We start from the raw sequence: 20,086 nt of genomic DNA on the forward strand, positions 1-20,086 counted from the left end.
AAACTCACAAGTATCGCATTGAGATTGCCATTACTATGTGTAAAATATATTTGCCGTCGTTATTCTTTCTGCTCGGAAAAGGAGGAAACGCCAAGTTACCTTCTGTCGCCGGGGGATCTGAAGACGGGAGAGGGGAGGAACTTACCGAAGTACAGCAAGTTCGAATTGCTGGATGAACCCCCCCCCCCCAGTGGACACACTCACACATGATTTTTTCATTGGGGTTATCGCCTCGGTTTGTTTTCTTTTATCCACTTTTGTGTCTTATCAAAATGGAAAATGAACAAAAAACTAAAACGCTGACACAGCAAACACTGAACGGTTTACCGGTTTACACACTGTTTTGTTTTGTTTAGTTTTTTCTGCGTTGGGACTCAAACTCTCGATATAATCTTTTGATTATTTAGAAATACATTTCATTCATCCAAACCCCACAAAATGCCCACTCAGAAGACCGATGCATAAAATCCATAAATCAAACTTTGTCAGAAACCTAACATCTCAAAATCCATTCCACATGCAGCAATATACAGTAGACAGATTATTTTGCGCCAGCGAAAAAAGCTGGTTAGTTTGACTAATATGTTTGGATGAGTGGGGTTCGAATGAAGGCGGTTCTATCGTGTGTGTACAGTATATATACTATTTTGTTGGGTTCCAAAAGGAAATATCGACTTGATGCCTCATATGGAATGCAGCGGGGCAGATACTCAGTTGCCCAGAGTGCACTCACCTGGTAATGCGAGGTTGTTGGGGACACATAGTAATCCTGCATCATCCACACCTTGTGTCAGACTGACTAAGGTCCGGAGAACTCTCGACGTAAGACTTCTGCTTTGCTGGATGCACTCCACATCAAATTGACCCTATAAAGCCTTTACAGTTGCTTCTTTACAGCGTAGCATGGAGTAAATCAGTGGCTGCTAGGAGGACAACACCAGGCTCCGCCCCCTAGCACCAGGCTCCGCCCCATCACAATTTGATGGTTTTGAAGCATGGTGACGCAGCCTGCAGTATCTCCACCCTTTTTTAACCAATTTATTCAGCTAGAATTTCTCCAGAGCTCCATTAGTTGGACACAGAGGTGTGGCTAGGCCAGATTAGGGACAGAGCACATGCTGAGCCACAGATCCGCCGTCAATTACAGTTAAAAAAATATTAAAATTGCCTTGTTTATTTCAATTTACATGTTATAATAATAATAATAATAAGAAGAAGAAGAATATTATTATTATTAGTATGATTATTATTATAAATGTGAGTATTTTACTGTTAATTGGCCATTTTAAAACAAAACAAAACAAAAACACAGTTTCGGTTATTTCCCTATTTTATCTTTGCTATTTGGAAAGTGTAAGGGATTAATTATTGTCTTAATTTCAAATTGCTTAAGTGCGAGCGATCTCTGTGTTGGAAATGCACCTTTTTTCTAAATGATAACTTTGTCATGCAAGTGTCATCACAGTGTCTGTATACACACACACACTCACACGCACACACACACAAACACGCACACACACAAATTAACAAATGCAAATACGATTGCGACCAATGGGTGGCGGGCCAATCGGCGAGCATGAATGGCTGCGGAGTTCGAGTTTGTTTTTGATGAGCAGGCTTGTGCACCGTAGCCAGTGCCTTGTAAAGTGTGAATCGTGAACTGGTTATGCATTGTCTTACAACCCTAGAAGCTTTAAACCGGTTTAAACTGATTTGAGGACCATGTTTTCCTCCTGCACTGTAATTTTTGTGGCGAGTTGGACTTGGCTTCATCTTATCATACGTCAATGGAATTAGAGGATAGGTTCGCTGAACGCTTTATTATTTTGAATAGGGATGCTAATTAAGAATTGTATTTATGACTGACAGCCGACCCTCATTAACCAATCATTAACCATTATCCAACATTATTAAAATATTAAGGCACTGTCCCTAAAACAAAAAAAAATTATTGGACTTTACAAATTCTAATTATAAATAAGGGGAAATCATAAATATATTTTTACACGTGAACACAGCTGTCCGTGTGTTTGCGAAGAGACGTGGAGCCGTCCCTCCAAATAAAACAACCAAAAACAGTGTGTTTTTGTTGTTGACATGGTTTTTACATATTTTATTTGGAGGAACAGCCGAATCCGATCCGACTGACAACATTTTGAGTCGGGTACAGCCCTAGAAATAATTAATAATGATGGGACACACACACAAACGAAACCCCCCATATGTTTAATGGACTATCCCTCCCATTGACGAGCAGAACAACTAAAAAGTTTTAGTTTCTCCAGAAGCCCTTGAACATAGGATGGAAGACAGTCAATGATGATAACTAAACAATGATTATTGTGTTTATATTTCATATCCTCCTGTAACCTTCACCAGCAAAAAAAATGAAATACAAAGAAAGAAAGAAACAAACCAACAAACAAACAAAAGTTAGAAATAGATTGTATAACCAATTTTATTTCTTTTACTATGTGACAAACTTAAATAAAAAAAACATTTTTGTGGAAAAAAAATGTTTTTTTAGCTTTTTAACTGATAGTAATAATCGGTCAAAATTATTGTTGTAAGTTAACGGTTAAATGGTAAATTATGACCAGACTTTCCCTTATTTAGAAATTTACCACTCTGCCACAGCTTCTCTCTGTACTTCAGTGTAGCCTGATGGGGCAAACTTTTAACCTTCAAGTTTCATATTGTTTTCACAATTGGGAAGCTCAGAATATTGTCAGATAGCCTTAATGAGCTATAAGGAAAGAAAATGTACTCAGGTTTTTCAGGATTTTTTTCGACTCTTTCGCGATTCCTCTTTTGGCTACGTCAGCACTAATGTCATGAGACTAGAAACAGGAAGTTGCATCATTGATGATATTTCAGATGATAACCTACTGTAGTTCACATTGCGTTTAGTCGTTTATTTCAAAACATTTTTTAAATAAACCACATTTTGATTTTTGTTTTTATAATACTTTAAAGACTTCAAAATATTTACCGAGTGAGAAGCTGAGCAGAGGGGTACGTTTTCCAATAGTAAATTGTTCAGTAAGTTTGTGCTGTGAACAGTAATAAATGGTGGGAACCAACACCTTAATAAGGCCTGGGATTTCTCACGGCACTTAAAATGATAAAACATAAAAACTTTATATTTTAACCAAAATCCAATAAAATTTGTTCCCACGTGGCCCTATTATCACCCATAGCCCAAGGCCCATTGCTCCAATGCTCCCATTCACTTCTGCCACACACACACACACACACACACACACACACACACACACACACACACACACACACACACACACACACACACACACACACACACACACACACACACACACACACACACACACACACACACACAAACATCCCATAATATGCGTGTGACTCTTCACCACTATTGTATGTGTGTGTGTGTGTGTGTGTGTGTGTATGTGTGTGTGTGTGTGTGTGTGTGTGTGTGTGTGCTTGTGTGTGTGTGTTTTAAACTCCCCTCCACCTGAAGTGGTGGTTAATTGACAGTATAAGGAGTCCATTGGCCTCTCAAGCCCTTCCACTCAGACCTGCAGTGTCCCCAGGGAGGGAGGTGTGTGGCATTTTGGAAGTCTTTCATACGTGGCGATGTACATACTGTAATTTATTTCGCTATTTATTTTGAATCAAACTCGTGTCTTATCTATCTATTATTCATTTATTTATTTATATATTTATTTATTTATTTATTTAAGTGGAATTGCTTTTTGCTTTGGAATAGTCTCTTCAACACGAAACGGGGCCGTCTGAAGCCCATGCAGGGTTCGGTTGTCAGAAGATTTTGCAACCAAAGGCTTTGTGTAGGTTTGTGACGAATGACTACCAGGGCGACTGTTTGCGTTTTCCTGACGTCGTCTGACATGTGTACAACATAAAAGGAGTCATTGTATGCGCCTCCACGGGTTTTCCTCACAAGTTTCCGAACAATTTGCCACGCACCGGTTGTCGAGCGCTACCGAAAAGAAGGGTTAATCACTGGCAACACCTAATGTTCACTGTCACGGTGCATGCATATGGCAAATCATTTGCATAAATGAAAAGCAAAGACGGGAATCTCAACATTGCATATCTGAAGCAGAAATCGATGTTCTCTGGCGCGAATGGAGTGGTTTTCTTGCGCGTTTACGTTTACAGACTCACAAGTCGGAGTCGTGATTTTTCCGAGATCTTACCGTTCTGATGAACAATCGTGGCCTGCGAGGTGAGGTCGGCGGGGGTGGGCTCAAAAAGGGCCGCCAATGCAAGAATCAACCGAAGGACAACTCGGGACTTGCCGTTCTCAACCTGTAACTGGAAGCGCCAACTGTCAATGCTGTTCCTTTGCGTTCCCCTCTGCGTTTTTAGTCACCGCTGGCGGCTGCCAAAACTGAGCGTTTCAAAAGTGGTTGCATTAAACAGGTTTGCTGATGGCGTTAGATTAGACAGTGTTTATTTTGCTTTTTTAACTTATTATATATATATCCTTTTTACCCTGTTTCATTGCAGCTTCCATTTCACACCGGCGACCTGATCCACCACACTGGCTCTGTGACTAATGTGAACTTAAATCGGCTCAAGGCTCCCTCTCTTTAAAGCCATCATCTGTGTGCTTTGATTGATGTGACACTTATCGCAACTTTTGACCCGGCTTTGGTTTTAGCTTTGTGGAAGCTTTCTTTATTTTTTTGTTTTTGTTTCGTTTTGTTTTGAGTTTGTTGTGCAGACAGTGTGCAAAAAAAAAAGAACACTTCCAAAAAGGAGTCAAGGCATTGTCTGACAAACTGACCGCACACCGATTAAAGACTTACAGAACAACGCTAAAGACGTGCCATTGTTTTCATTGGGTACAAGGAGGAACTAACTCGATTTCTAGAGGTTAAAGTTTCAAAGGTTCTCTCGAGCAAGACATCCTTACATTTGTACGCTTCAATAACGTGTGTATACGTACGGTACAGTACATAAGGACTTTATGGAACTATTGAAGTAGACTCGGCGGCCACATCGGCGTTTTAGAGTGTAACTTTGGTCATGTGAAATTAACTTGGGAAGGAAGCAGCAAAGTCACTATGTTTCACTGTGGTTTGCAAAGAATGCTTTTGAGCAATCTGATCAGGTGGTACACTGAAAATGACTAAAGGCTACTAAATTTTTTGCTTTACACACTGTAGGACAGTTATATTTGGTGTCAAAGTAGACGTTTGGTCAAACTGAGGAATTTGTAATTCTGAATGAGGGAAAGCGATGTCGATTATATGTGTATTGGGATTCACAAACTTTTTTCTTCCCATGGCAAGGCCCCCTTCGCGGTTTAAGCTGTCGCTGCGGACCCCCTACTGGCTATACAAATATGAGATTTATATTCTTTTAATAAGAGAAGACGGGCAAAAAGTGCAATCGCTGACCAAATGATGCGCATATATTTTTTGTTTAAAAATAAACAAAACAAAACAAAAAAAAGAAATTCTTTCACAGGTCCACAGTAGGGGGCTGTAGACCTCAGTTTGGGAATCCCATATATATATATATATATTCAAAGTCTGGTTCAAGTCCCCAAACCAGTCTCTAGATCGGATGTTTCCTGTACAGTCACACTGTGTGAATTTCACATTTATCTGCTATGAGGACCAAGTGCTCACAGTTCCTAAATATCTCTCTCTCTCTCTCTCTCTCTCTCTCTCTCTCTCTCTCTCTGACTTAAAATGTTCTTCTCTTCACGTTGTAGTGGCCAGGAAAACACTTTCCGAACCTTTTGTTCAAGAAGTATTGTCTGAACGAGACTTTTGGTTCAATCAATGGAGCGATGGTGGTAAAAAAATAAATAAATAAAAATAGAAGTTCTCACAGAGGAACTTTTTGTCACCCTTGGAATTTGTTTGTTTCAAAAACCTGTATAACCACGGCACCTCATTTTGAAAATATGATACGTAAATAATGATGGTTAGCTTGCTCTAACTCAAGTTCTATGATCGTAGGTGAAGCCTTCTAGCTTCGTCCTTATTGGCTTCCCCTGCACGCATGCGTGTCTTACTGAAAATGTTAATGTACACATCAGCTGTGGCCTGCCCCTATAAAAGTGCCCTGTGCCGTTATTCTACTCCCCAAGTATCTTCAGTGATACCAGGGCAGGAAAAGCTAGAGCTTCGCCTATGATAGAACTTGAATTTGAGCAAGCTAACTATCGTTCTATTTCACATAAGCTCTGGCCTCTAGCTTCGTCCTTATTGGTATAAGAAGAAGCCAGTTCAGTTTACACCCTGCTGGTACAACCCGGTGGTTTAACCAACAATGTGCTGGCACCGTCCGTCCTCCTTGTATATCCCGATGAGTAGGTCCGCGATGTACCCCGACCAGCGGTTAAACCAATCATGTGCCGGGACTGTCTGTCCTCATTTGCATATTGGATAAATGGATCGCACTAGACTAGGGATGCTGTGTGGAACACCGAGGAGGATAAGGATCCTCCAAATACTGTATAAATCTGACATAGGGGTATGGTGTCGCACATGACACTGCCATGCAATTATCCTCCACTGATACACCTCCAAACAGGGCAGTGGACGCCGGGACTCTGTGAGCCTTGATGCCCGGTGTCATAACTTGTCCTGTTTCTGTGTAGGTCTGTGTGATGCCAACAAATAACCAAAAAGCCATTGTTTCGACAGAGCTTTCCCACTGTATCCTCACTGTAGGAGACAAACAGCTGAGTTGTACTCCTTATTGCTGCCGTGCATTGGACATATGCATCAAAGGCATGTATAGGACGTAAGTAATGGAGATGTTTGTCTTCCCTATTAGCGTTGGGTGCCGGGTAGAAAGAGTTAAGCGTTACGTCCCTAGAATGATAGGCGCTCCTGATGTTCTTTAATGTAAAGGTCGATCACTCAGATCGCTATTCATGAAAAGGCAGCTGGGGTGCACAGACAGAGCAGCCAGCTTCCCCATGCGTTTAGCAGATGTCAGCGCAAGCAGAAGTGGCATTTTTGACATTGTAATGTTCATGGGAATAACGTAGGTTATTCCAATAAAGGCAAAATGCAGAAACCGTTGGGTATATGAAAAAACGCATCCTTGAGATTGATTGAGGTGAACCAGTGTCCTGGCATCATGTAACGCAGCGTGCGCTGTGTAGTCAGCATGCGGAACGGTTTCTTTAAAATAAGTTTGTTGACAGCTTGTGAATCCAGAATTGATCTCACTCCCTCGGGTCTTTTTTTGGGAACCATGGAGTAGTGGGAATAAATGCCGATCTGGCTGTTCACTGGCAGAACGACTGATATAGCATTTGACATCACTGTCTATCTGATCCCTTGGAACTGCAGCGCATAACCCCGTCCCAGTGTCCTGTCTAGCTAGCTAGTGGTAGTGAGCACCCCACCCAGGAGGACGCCTCCAAGCGAGGGGCATTCCCCATAAACTCCTTGCCACTTCCCTCTGGCCTCACCGCCGCAGCCAGACAGTGTACCTGTCTTTCCCAAGGGGGTCACTGTCCGAAAGGGAAGGGGCTCACCAAGTGACTGTGTACATCGATGGGAACAGCTTTGATATTACACCACACGATTCTCATCTTGCTCAGCTGGGAGAGTGGGGGATGTGGCTATCAGGGGAGATTCCGCTTGCTGGATGTCAACGCTGGAAACACGGGGGAATCAGTATAGAACCGTTGGCGGAGCAGCTGCCAATCAGCGAATCAGCAACTGCCGTGGAGACATCCGGGGGCTTACCTGTTTCTGATTCGGGGGTCTCCCTTCTCATCCTTTTACCAGGAATAGCTAATAGCTGAAAACCTGTAGAAAAACCACCTTCCTGTTTAACCGCACTGTGGCTCAAGAGAGGCAGAATGTCTAGAGGGGGGTATCATAAGATTTTTGCTCTTCATTGGAGATGTATTTTTGTTTATTAAAATAAAAGTTTTTTCATCACATTTTTAACACCAACTGGCCCACACCAGCAACCAGGTGTGGGCCAGTTGGTGAGGGGTTCTCCTGGCACCTGCTGGTCTGGCTCGAGGACGCCGGTCTGGCTGTTCGCTGGTGGTTGCTGGTGATGGCAGTTGTCTACTCAGTGTGGGGGCCATGTGTTCCCTCCTGGCTCACCGGTTGGTCTGGTGGGCATGTGGGGGCGACGATGCGGATCTGCCAAGGGGACATGGTGGCCCAGGTTGGCCCTCTCCTCCTCTGAGTGGTGGTGCTGGTTGGTCAGCTCGGTGAAGGAGGGTCCGAATAGAGCTGCCCGTCAGTGAGCCAAACCTTTTCAGGCTCTAGGAGAGTGGTCAGGTCCAGCCGCAGTGTGCGTTAGGTCTGTGTGGCCCATGTCATGGCTCTCCCAGCCGTTACCCCCAGGGATTGTGTCAGGTGGAGAATGGTGTCGGAGTTCCTTGCTGCCTCATCCATCTCCTCCGGAGACAGCGTCTTCTTGCCCGCCATCAAGGTACCCAGGGAAGCGCTGAGGAGGGCGATGTTGCTTGCCGCTGCTGCCGAGTGTGCCCCGCACTTGAAGCTCCTCTCCGTGTACCCAGAGAGGAGCTGGTGACATTTGTTTGGCAGGGTGGGCTTCCAATCCCTCTGCCATGCAGCATGAGGGAACAGGAGTGCTGCCAATCTGGTCTCCAGACGAGGGATCTTGTCTCGGTGTCTATGGCTATAAAGGGGCTGTAGGTGGAAACTGGATTCTGGAATGAGCCCGGTGCGGTCCCGGCAAAGACAATCTAGCAGTTGATGGCGGGGAACTGTGGGCAGAGGATGTCCCTTCTGGCCGCAGACGTGGTTTTATAGACCTCCACCACCATTTTATCAGGCGTATCATCGGTGGGGGAGGGGGATGCCCCGCCTTGCCGCTGCCCCGGGCATTTGTGTCAGAGCAGACGGACTGTGGGGACGCTAACCTCTGGCGACAAGGAGATAATTGATGTTCCGGGTGAACCCGCCTCCTCGTATTCATCCACAAGGCCTCGATCGAGCGACGCTCGTGTTGCTCATCTTAAGCTCTTCTGATCTCAGGGTACTTCGAATCTTCGCTCTTCCGTGAATGGTTGCTGAAGAAAATTGGGAGGAGAATGGCGGGCGCAGGGCCCTTTCATAGGGGCCCTGCGCCTATGAATATACCCACAGCTTATAAGCTGATGGGTATATTCAAATTTACAGTAAGACAAGCATGTGTGCGGTTGAAGCCAATAAGGACGAAGCTACAGGGCAGAGCCTATTTGAAATTGAACGACCAATTGTTCAATGTTCGTAGATTTCAAAAGATCTTAAAAGGGGATTTTATTTTTTAACCGCCGCTCCATGGGGAGAATGATGGACTCGGGACGGATTGATGGCAAGTGTTAAAAAACAGAAATGTATCCATCCGTTATCCATACTCTCAATCATGACAGTATATAGGTATATAAAATGACGGTACCATTTAGGTATCAATATATGCTTTTCTATTTGTGACACGCAGGAATGATTTGTTTATTTATTTTGCGAATGGGGGGGGTGGGGAGGGGGGCGCTCCTGAACCACTGATTTTTGTAAATAATGATAATAATAATAATAATAATAATAATAATAATAATAATAATAATAATAATAATAGCAAAGTGGTGAACATATTGGGTTTCTTTGGCAGGAAAAAAAGCAACTTGGTTCAAATCTAATTCTGGCTGCAGTGCCTTGTTAGAAATGCATCTTTGTTTTTTTCTCTTGTGATGGGTTTTGGTTCCAAGTCCGCACTGTTTTAGTAAAAGTTGTACAAAACCGACTCTGTCTCCTGTCCCTGTCTACTCCTTTGATATGAAGAAAAGGGCCAAATAGGCAACAACTGAAATAAAACATGAAAATAAATGAATAAATAAAAAAACAAACAAACAAATAAACATTTTATATGTTATTTGTCATATAGAATGCAATATACATTGGTTTTAATCAATCTGTGACATATCACCCCAACATGTGGGTATGGTGACAGAGTGCATTGCACTGATGCCTCACAGCGAGAAGGTCCTGGGTTTGATTCCCGCCTGCGGCGCTGTTGGCACCGTGCTCCGGCGGGTTATCTCCCAGTTAGGGTCCTTTCTATGTGTAGTTTGCATGTCCTCCCTGTGCTCACATGTGGTTTCCTCCATGTAACATCAGTAAGGACCGCCACCAGAAACATGGCTGCCAAACCCCCCCTTCCCCCCGGAGGAAGGACAAGCCAGGACGGCTCAAATGCAGAGGACCCATTTCACCGGCCACCATCCGAAGCATGTGTTGGTTGCTGTCGATGCATGTGTTGTGGTGTGCTGTGTCAATTAAAGATTATTCCATCTATCTTTATAGGCCGTTTAGGGCGGAGACAGCAGTGTGCTCTAGTGCCACCATGTGGCCCTCCTGTTACTGTATGATTTTTATCATAGCTTACAATGTACTGTACAGCCCACTTATTTTCTCCAGTTCCTGACTCAGTTCACTTCAAGGTAAATGTAAACTTCATTAGCCGTGATGACAATTTGAAGGTTTTCCCTCTACAATAATCAGAAGTACCTAACAGTCGCTAAAACCTTCTCTTCTCGTCCCTGGTACCCACAATACAACGACAATGAACTACACAGTGTGAAAGTGACAATCATTTAATTGCGAGTTGACAGTGTTAACACGTACATAGTTAATATTTTTTTTACGAAAAGGCAAGAACAAGATCATTGTTAAGTAACTATTAATATACATACTCAGTACAAAACATTAAGGATAACAGCTCAGAGCTAGGAGGATTTTCAGTCTGGGTATGTCGACAGTAGTGAGCCTGTATGGAATGTTTGGTAGCACTGTGAAAATGAAGCGAAAACTGTTTTTTGTTTTTTTTTAATTTGTTCCAGGATGGTACCATGCGTCTGGGACTATAGGGTAGAAAGGAAGATTATATTTGTTTTCAAAGTAGAGTCCTCTCACATGTAGTGGTACCTTTTCTCCGACAGTAAAAAGGGATACACTAAAGAGAGATAGAACGGGGGTGGCTGGTATAAATGGGCTAACAGGGCTAAGCCGTCCCTAGAAAAAGTATGAAAAATATGCTTCAAATATTTAAAAAAAACCCTTGTACAGCAGATATGTCCTTTTATATCATGTCAATATCTAACCTTGACACAGACCATGAATTCAAATGCATTACGCTGCATACAACTGAACCTCGGAAATCTGTAACTCCCAGTTCGAAGTCCCCACTTCGTAGCAAAATGGTTTCCATTGACTATGTTCAGGAAAACGTGGATGCCCGTAGTATTTGTTTGGCAAGCTTGTGAGGTCTACAAGCTAACAAAAAAAAAGCATGTTAACATAACATAAAAACAGAGTACAGAATAAAAACAGAGTAACATGGAACTTTGTTCACCAATCTGTGTCGCCATGTTGCTGTGACACCAGGTCTGCCACAGCAACATGACAGATCTGCTACTCAGATCCGAGCGATCTGCCCCCGAAATTCAGATTCGAATGCACATTCCTTTGCACTTGTCCCAGTAAGAAGTTGGATTTTCACGATTTCCGACACAATGGAATGCAGCCTGAATATGAATCGGCTGGACCTTTAAAATGTTTTGTATTTTTAAAGATGTTTTGTATTTCATGGTTTCAAAGCACATTCAGTGATTTATTTAGATTTACTGTTTTGTTGATGTGCGTCATCGCAGTATGTGGGGATATATCAAGATCTATAGTTTCAATGCTGTTACATGGTAGAGGCTGTCTCAAATGTTCTTCTGCAGCCTTTCTACATCAGATATATGCAAAGGATACATGCATTTTAAAACTTGATAAACAACTTTGTGTCTTTCGTCCTGTCGCATGGGCCCAACATAACAAACGACCCAAATAAATAGTAGAAACTATCCAACTATAAGCTAACGCCTTTGTGTGTTCATACCTCCCCCAGCCTCTAGATGGCAGTATAAAGCTACAGAGGTGGTCCTTTCCTCTGATTTCACTCTGATTTAAACTGAATCGTGAATCTGAAATGTGTGTGTGTGTGTGTGTGTGTGTGTGCTGTGTGTGTGTGTGTGCTGTGTGTGTGTGTGTGTGTGTGTGTGTGTGTGTGTGCTGTGTGTGTGTGTGTGTGTGTGTGCTGTGTGTGTGTGTGTGTGTGTGTGTGCTGTGTGTGTGTGTGTGTGTGTGTGTGTGTGCTGTGTGTGTGTGTGCTGTGTGTGTGTGTGTGCTGTGTGTGTGTGTGTGCTGTGTGTGTGTGTGTGCTGTGTGTGTGTGTGTGTGTGTGCGTGTGTGTGTGTGTGTGTGTGTGTGTGTGTGTGTGTGGGTGTGTGTGCTGTGTGTGTGTGTGTGTGTGTGTGCTGTGTGTGTGTGCTGTGTGTGTGTGTGTGTGTGTGTGTGTGTGTGTGTGTGCTGTGTGTGTGTGTGTGTGTGTGTGCTGTGTGTGTGTGTGTGTGTGCTGTGTGTGTGTGTGTGGGTGTGTGTGCTGTGTGTGTGTGTGTGTGTGTGTGTGTGTGTGTGTGTGTGTGTGTGTGTGTGTGCTGTGTGTGTGTGTGTGTGTGTGTGTGTGTGTGTGTGTGTGTGTGTGTGTGTGTGTGTGTGGGGGGGGTGTTCCATGCGACCAGTGGAGCTTTTGAAGGAAGAAAACACCAAAAGAAGGTTCCTAAACTCAGCCAACTGTCAGATGTCTTTTAGAAATGTAATTAATTTGGAATCCCTCACGTATATTGCGTCTCTGAAAAAGAACTGTAAAGATTTATTAGAACAATAAAACAAAAAAGGTATCAACGCGCGATCAAAAAGGCAGCTGTCTTTTTTTTTACAGAGAAAGAGTCTAACAGAATGCCTAACCTATAGAGAGTGGGTTTCCAACGCGCTTCTGACCAAATGCTCTTCTTCGCCACAGATATACTCAGATATACAAAAAATCCGAAGCACCTGATAAAAGCAAAGATTAGTTATTAGTTGAAGTTATTTTAAAAAAAGAGTTGAGGGCATTGCAGGGGGAGATAATGTTCCCGCTTAAATCATAGCTTTTCGTTTCGGGTGCTCCCCCAGTCCGGCGGTCAGTTTCGGTGTCTCTCCGATGTAAACCTTTGGATTTCTCTGTTTCATTTTCAGTGTACGCCTGGATTTTGGGTCTCCAAAAAGCATTTTCTTTATTTTTTATATTTTTAGGGTCGGGGACATACAGTATTTGGTCCTAGCAAAGGTACTGAAAATAACTTTAATACTAACAAGACTGATACTGCCTCTCCTCCCCTCCCATCTCTGCGTAGCCATCGTTCCAGAATGCTCATATGCATACTCATTCTCCAAAAATATATCCATATTTGTTTAAAATGCATTTCTTACAGATAAAACCAACACCATTTCTCCATCTCTTCTCTCCTATGTCTAATTAAAAAAGGATTTCTCTTCTCGCTTGGCCGTTCTGAAGAAATCTAGCCTTTTTCATTTGTAGTCCCAAGAAACTAGACACTGAGTGAGGGATCGGGATTGCCCCCGTGCTGATTTTGTCAACATATTCTGGCACTCAGAGGTGGCTCTCCGATTCGCTGTTATCGCAGGATCCGTTCTCCAGCGGGTGGACCGGCAGGGCCAGTCCGTTGGCGTTCATGTTGCTCTCGTTGAGTCGCTGCACGCGGTATGTCTCGTAGTGGATGTTGTGGGTCAGGTCTTTCAGGTCCTGAAGGTGAGACCTTTTAGGGGTGGTGGGTGGGGCGGGTCAAAGCGGGAAAATATTTAGAACCCAATATTTACAGAGGTCAGGCCTAAACTTAGCCTAAAACACACTTTTAATCTGGAATAACGCAAATGGCCTTTCTCAGCCCTGGTGTAAAATAGTCTCAGATTTAGTTCAAGTTGGTTTTAAAAAAATCTGAATTCCAGAAAGATGATGAGGGCTAATCTAGGTCTAAGTGGAGTTTAAAATTAAACCTGGCCAGAAGCAAGTTTATCTTTAGATTAATGAATATGGGGCTTCCAGGTTGACGTCGTTGATCTGTCCTAAAAGCAGCACCAAGACCAGACAGAAGGAGTTGAGTAGTCCTTAATGACTTTAGTCTAGGACTTCCTAGTCTAGAACTAACTTATCTGAAATTAACCAACGTCTAAGAAAGGAAATTTTAAATTCTGGCTTAATTTAAATGTAATAAACTTAGTCCAGATTGGGATTTAACCCCACCTGCGAAACCGCCCCATAAACATGTTTTATCTAATCCTAGACCAGGGGTTCTCTCAACCTTTCTTTGGCCCATGATCCCTTTTTGGGTTCAAAAGTTCTTTCAAATTGTTTCTTCCTTTTTATTATTATTTTGGAGCCGGCACAACTACATTCCTGCGTTAATATACATAAGTGTGTACATAAGTATACATAAATAATATAAGTAAGAGCATGAAAATCACATAAGAATATCAGTGCGTTTATTCCACATTCCATATTAGAAGGCACGTGCACAGGTAAAAAAGTGTGAATGGACATTGAGGTAGTGGATTTTCTAGGCAAGATATTCATATTCATGAGAAAAGTGTCCTTGGCGCTCCTGCGATGTGCGCACACATTGCACATTGATATTTAATTGATAGATTTTTTAATAAAATTTTGTTAAGTACGTCATAAATTAATAATAATCTCTATACAATCCATTTGGAGCTCCTTCTGTGATAAATGATATGATAAGAAGCCGGGGCGATGCTCAAATTGACATGAAACAATTGCCTTATATAATACAGGTACTTCTCACTTGACGACCGAGTTCCGTTGCTAGGACCAGGTCGTTAAGTGAATTGGTCGATCAGCGAGGACCCGTGTTATTTCATGGTAAGGGGGCGTGGCCATTGCAAACGCCAGTGTAGTGAATACTGACAGACTGCGGCAACGAGACAGAGACTGAGAACGGTGATGAGATGAAATGTCTATAGTGTCTATAGTATATATAGTGTATATAGTGTATATAGTATATATAGTGTATATAGTGTATATAGTATATATAGTGCATATAGTGTATAAAGGATAATGCGCGCTGAGATGCTTGACGGTGAGACACCGCTCACACAGCGCGCCGACACAGTATTGTACGCAGCGTACAATACAGACTGGTCAGAGAGCTGGTTGTAAGTCCGAACGGTCATCAAACATGTAGGTCGTTAAGTGAGGAGTACCTGTACACAATGCGGGATATATCTGCACTTTGACAAATGGTGTACCGTCAGTTTTAAACAATAGGTAAAAAAAGTGTAGGTGGGGCAGGTGCGAATAAAACACCTCTGTAATTAGTTGGGTGTTTATGGCCTTCAGAAAACTGACCGATTTAGTCTGGCAAACACACACACATACACATACACATACACATACACACATACACACATACACACACACACACACACACACACACACGCGCACACACACACACACACACACACACACACACACACACACACACACACATACACACAGAGGCACAGTCAAACTCACCTGATCAGCAGATCCCTCAAGTTGACAAACTCGCAGTGGGCCACATTTTCCACTGAGGACAGAGAAATCGCCATCAATCATCCAAATCGTTATAATCATTATATAATCAATCATTATTCCTTAGTTTTTAAGCTGCATAGTTGTCTACATTTAGCTTTACTTATTTTTCTTGTAAACATCTTGCTTATATACACAGTATGTTCTGCCTACAGCCTCCTCATATTAACATCTTTCTTTAATCGGCACTGTTGCGATTGACTTGAAGATGAAGCATTTCATCACTGGCATGCCACTGGCAGTTAAGCATTTGACTAACTTTAAAACGTTATCATCATAACCATTCCCTGATCCCAAAAAACATAAAAAGAAAGAAAAAAAATCACAATTCAATCGCTTTACCTTCGATAATCCCCCATTTTGTTTTGCGGCCCAGAACTTTGTTGCCGTTCACCTGATGCTCTTTGTCGGTTCCCACCACTGCAAATGGAATGCTCTCCTGGACAGAGCGGAACATAGCCATGTCAGAGTCACTTTTGAGCTTATAACATATAAGCAAGCATCATTCTCCACATATGCAAGGCATTTTCTAAAGAACTGTATAATATCTATGTATCTATATACTTAAAATTGGATGTGGTTATAATTTTACGGTTGCAATGCTTTGGAGGTTGAATGGTGAATACAAAAAGCTGGTGTGGATTGCAGGCTAACAACTTTTTTTCCCTATTTGTATTGGAGTCCCCCAATGAAACCTTTAAAATCACATGACACGTGAGACATTGGATAGAACTCTGCAGGAAATAATATTATTGCCACATGGAGAGAGATGGGATTTTACATATTAAAAATGACAGGAAATCTGTAGCGATCTGGTCGTTTCTATGGCAACTGCAATAACTTCCAATAAATAAATATAAATAAATGTCCATGTACAGATAAGAGAGGTCAGGGTTCAGTTTGGTCGACAAGTTTGTCAATGTGAAGTTTTAGTTGCTATGGCTTCCTTTATTGCTTCATCATTTACTGAATGCCCCTTTAAATCATTATAGATGATAGGTATTCCAGGCTTAAGAAAAGAGGTAACCAAACTGTCTCTATTTGACTGTATGTGATAAAAAAGCACACAACAATATATTTTAATATATTTTTTTATCAACAAGTTACCCTGATCCTGTCGTTCAGCATGCGGTCCTCTTCGTCCTCGTCGTACTCCTTCTGCGGGTAGACGCGGATCCCGTTGGCCACCAGGTCATGCCTTATCTGTTCCAGACAGGGTGAGAAGTCGCAACCGAGGGCATTGTATTAGTTTATACTGTGAGGTCAAAACCTATTGAGGTTCGCGTGGGTCTGGGAGGAAGGTTCTTGGTCCATAAATCCAAATTCACCAAGATTCAAGATTCAAGAGGTTTATTTGTCACATACACATATACACGTTCATACATATATGCAGTGAAATGTCTTTGCACGGCACCCCGGAGATTATGCACAATAGTTTCTAAACCAAACATAATAGCTAACCAAATGTCTAACTAGCTGAAACGAACTGATTCCTAAAATGTTATGTAGTTAGTGAATAGAATAATATAAAAAAATAAAATTAAAATTAAATAAAACCAGACTAAAAAAGGTAATACAGAGTGGTGGTACAAAATAGATGTAAAGGGAATAGAGTTATGTACTGTGTATGGGATAGGCTATTTGTATATACAGATATGTGCAGGAAAGTGCATGTGAATAAAGTGTGTATGGAGGTATACAGTACAGTATACAACAGTACAACACAGAGCAATACAGTAACAACAAACAGAACAGCAATACAGCGCAGTATGCAGTAACCCAGAACAGTGATACAGTAACTTGCAGTACAGTATGCTACATACAGTACAGTAAGGCAGTGGGGCCTGTGTGTGTGTCTCAGTGAGGACCCCTGGTGAGGTCAGCATTGACAGTTCTTATGGCTTGCAGGAAGAAACTCTGTCTCAGTCTCTCTGTCCTCACTGTGTGGCTACGGAGGCGCTTGTCTGACCGCAGCAGCTGGAACAGTCCATTGTTGGGGTGATGAGGATCCTTCATGATCCTGTGGGCTCTGCTACTACACCTCCTGGTGTATAAGTCCTGCAGGGAAGGGAGGGTGGTTCCAGTGGTATGTTGGGCTGAACGCACCACCCTCTGCAGGGCCCACCTGTCCTGAGCAGTACAGTTCCCAAACCAGGCAGTGAGGTTGCCTGTCAGGATGCTCTCCACTGCTCCACAGTAGAAGAACTTGAGGATCCTCACCGAAACCCTGAAATCTTCAGCTGCCTTAGGGGGTAAAGACGCTGCCTCGCCTTTCTCAGCAGAGTGTCTGTGTATGTGTGTCTGTTGAAGCTGCTCACCCTGTCGACAGAAGCCCCAATAATCACCAACGGCGCGTGCTTCCTTGGTTGTAATCCCCCCCTAACGTCCACAATCAGCTCCTTAGTTTTGCTGACGTTCAGGAGGAGGCTGTTGTGCTGGCAGCAGAGTGACAGCCACCTCCTCGCGGTAGGCCTTCTCATTGTCTTTGTTGATCAGGCCCACCATGGCGGTGTCGTCAGCAAACTTGATGATGGTATTGGAGCTGGACCTGGCCACACAGTCATGTGTGTAAAGGTAGTACAGTAGGGGTTTGAGGCCGCAGCCCTGAGGGGATCCCGTGTGCCTCCTCATCCTAACCACCGGGGGCCGGGCTGAGAGGAAGTCCAGGATCCAGGCACACAGCGGAGGGCTCAGTCCTAGCTCCCGCAGCTTGACAGCCAGTCTGGTGGGGACTATGGTATTGAAAGCTGAACTATAGTCGATGAACAGCAATCTCACATAGGCCTCCTTCCGGTCATCCAGTTGTGTGAGCCTGGTGTGCGCGAACTGCAGCAGCTCCAAGGTGCGGGAGAGGGAGGCGCAGATGTAATCCTTAATCAGCCTCTCGAAGCACTTGATGACCACCGACAGTAAGGGCCAACGGATGGTAGTCATTCAGGCAGGCTGGAGAGGCAATCTTCATGACAGGAATGACGGTGGACCTCTTGAAGCAGGACGGGACAACCGACTCGGCCAGGGAGGCGTTCCTAGCGAACACGTGCTAGCTGGTTGGCACAGGTCTTTAGTACTCACCCAAATATGTCATCTGGGCCCGCAGCTTTCCTGGTGTTCACCGGCATCACAGCCCTCTTGATGTCATGCTCTGACACTGAGAGTGCGCGCTCATCCCAAGCGGTGTAATTCCAATTAGCTGGCGAGCTAGCGGAGATGCCAGACTCAAACAGCTTAAAAAAGAGAGGCGTCCACACTCGTGGCTGGGGAGGAGCTGCAGTTATAGTTCGTAATAGTCCGCTGCCCCTGCCACAAGTGTCTGGTGTCCCGTTGCTCCATCTGTCGCTCCACTCTGTCCCTGTACATCTGTTTAGCGTACTTCACCACCCTCAGATTGTACGACGCCGCTTTGTAATTGTATGTATTCCCGGATACAAGGCCGAAGTTGTAAGCGGTCGGATGGATTAATCGACCCATGGTTTCCGGTTAGGAAATATCCAAACTTTCACCGTGGGAATGATGCTGTCCGCTAACGTGGCTATGAAGCTCGTATCTACTTCCTTAAACTCGCTGACATCACTGGAACTTGCTTGGAACATGTCCCATTTTATGTCAGTAAGAGCGTCCTGAAGCGCAGTCTCTGATTGGTCCAATCACCGCTCGGCTTGTAAACAGGGATCAAAGCAATGGCCGCATGGTCTGATTTCCTGAAAGCAGGGAGCGAGACGGTCTTGTATCCATTCTTGTACGGTGTGTAACCGTGGTCCAAAGTTCTATCTCACCTGGTGGCACACGTGATGGTGGAAATTAGGCAGAACTTTTTCGCAGGTTCGCCCTGTTAAAGTCCCCCGCCACCACCACTGCTGCGTTGGGATGTTTGTTCGGGATGTGTTGTATAGGTCCGATAGTGCCGGTGTCCGCTTGCAGTGGAATATGGCTGTGATGATGACCGTTCTGAATTCCCAGAGGAGGTAGAATGGACGGAATGAGATGGTCAGCTGTTTCAGGTTCAGAGAGCAGGAGAGGGAGACGGTCTTGGTGTTGTTGGGGTTACACTAGCGGAAATTGATCATGAGGCAGAGGCCTCCACCCTTGGATTTCCCCGACTCCTCCTACCTGTTGGCACGGAACACGGAAAAGGACTCGGCTGGACGAATGGCTTCATCCGGCACCAGCGGGTTCAGCCATGTATCCGTCAGGCAGAGGACGGAACCGTTTCTTGTATCCCGCTGGAATGTAATCCTCCCTCAAAGTCATCCATCTTGTTCTCCAGGGATGGGACATTAGCAAGAATGATGCTTGGCAGAGGTGGACGGTAAGGTTGTGTCCTCATTCTGACCCGAATGCGGTAAACGTGGCGCGTTTTTCATGGTGCTTCTTCCGTGGGCCCACCCATGGAACAGCGGCTCCATTATTGTTGTTGTTGTTGTTGTTGAAAGTGTTGGGGCATAAAATCTCTAGGGGCCACTCTGGATCCGCAGAAAATAAGTCCCAAAATTGTTCTTTCAGGGAAATTTTTATATCCACGAGTGCATCGTAGGAGATCACTGCCGATGAGAAGGGTCAATGATTCTAAATGAAGTGCGTTTTTGTTGATTATTGGAATTTTGGGTTT

The 20,086-nt window shown here is 43.8% G+C and overlaps 1 protein-coding gene across 1 annotated transcript in view; it reads right to left on the reverse strand.

Annotated features, from left to right (window-relative positions):
* Positions 1–12,755: 12,755 nt before the first annotated feature.
* Positions 12,756–20,086, reverse strand: part of septin12 (septin 12) — an 84,943-nt gene continuing 77,612 nt past the window's right edge. The window contains exons 7-10 of the mRNA XM_080009905.1: positions 16,588–16,683; positions 15,823–15,919; positions 15,424–15,475; positions 12,756–13,648 (exon numbers count right to left, since the gene is read on the reverse strand). Coding sequence (XP_079866031.1) covers positions 13,483–13,648; positions 15,424–15,475; positions 15,823–15,919; positions 16,588–16,683 — 411 coding nt within the window. The 3' untranslated portion in view covers positions 12,756–13,482. The remainder of the gene's footprint in view (positions 13,649–15,423; positions 15,476–15,822; positions 15,920–16,587; positions 16,684–20,086) is intronic.

This window comes from Zeus faber, assembly GCF_960531495.2.
Source record: "Zeus faber genome assembly, chromosome: 11".
NCBI lineage: Eukaryota > Metazoa > Chordata > Actinopteri > Zeiformes > Zeidae > Zeus > Zeus faber.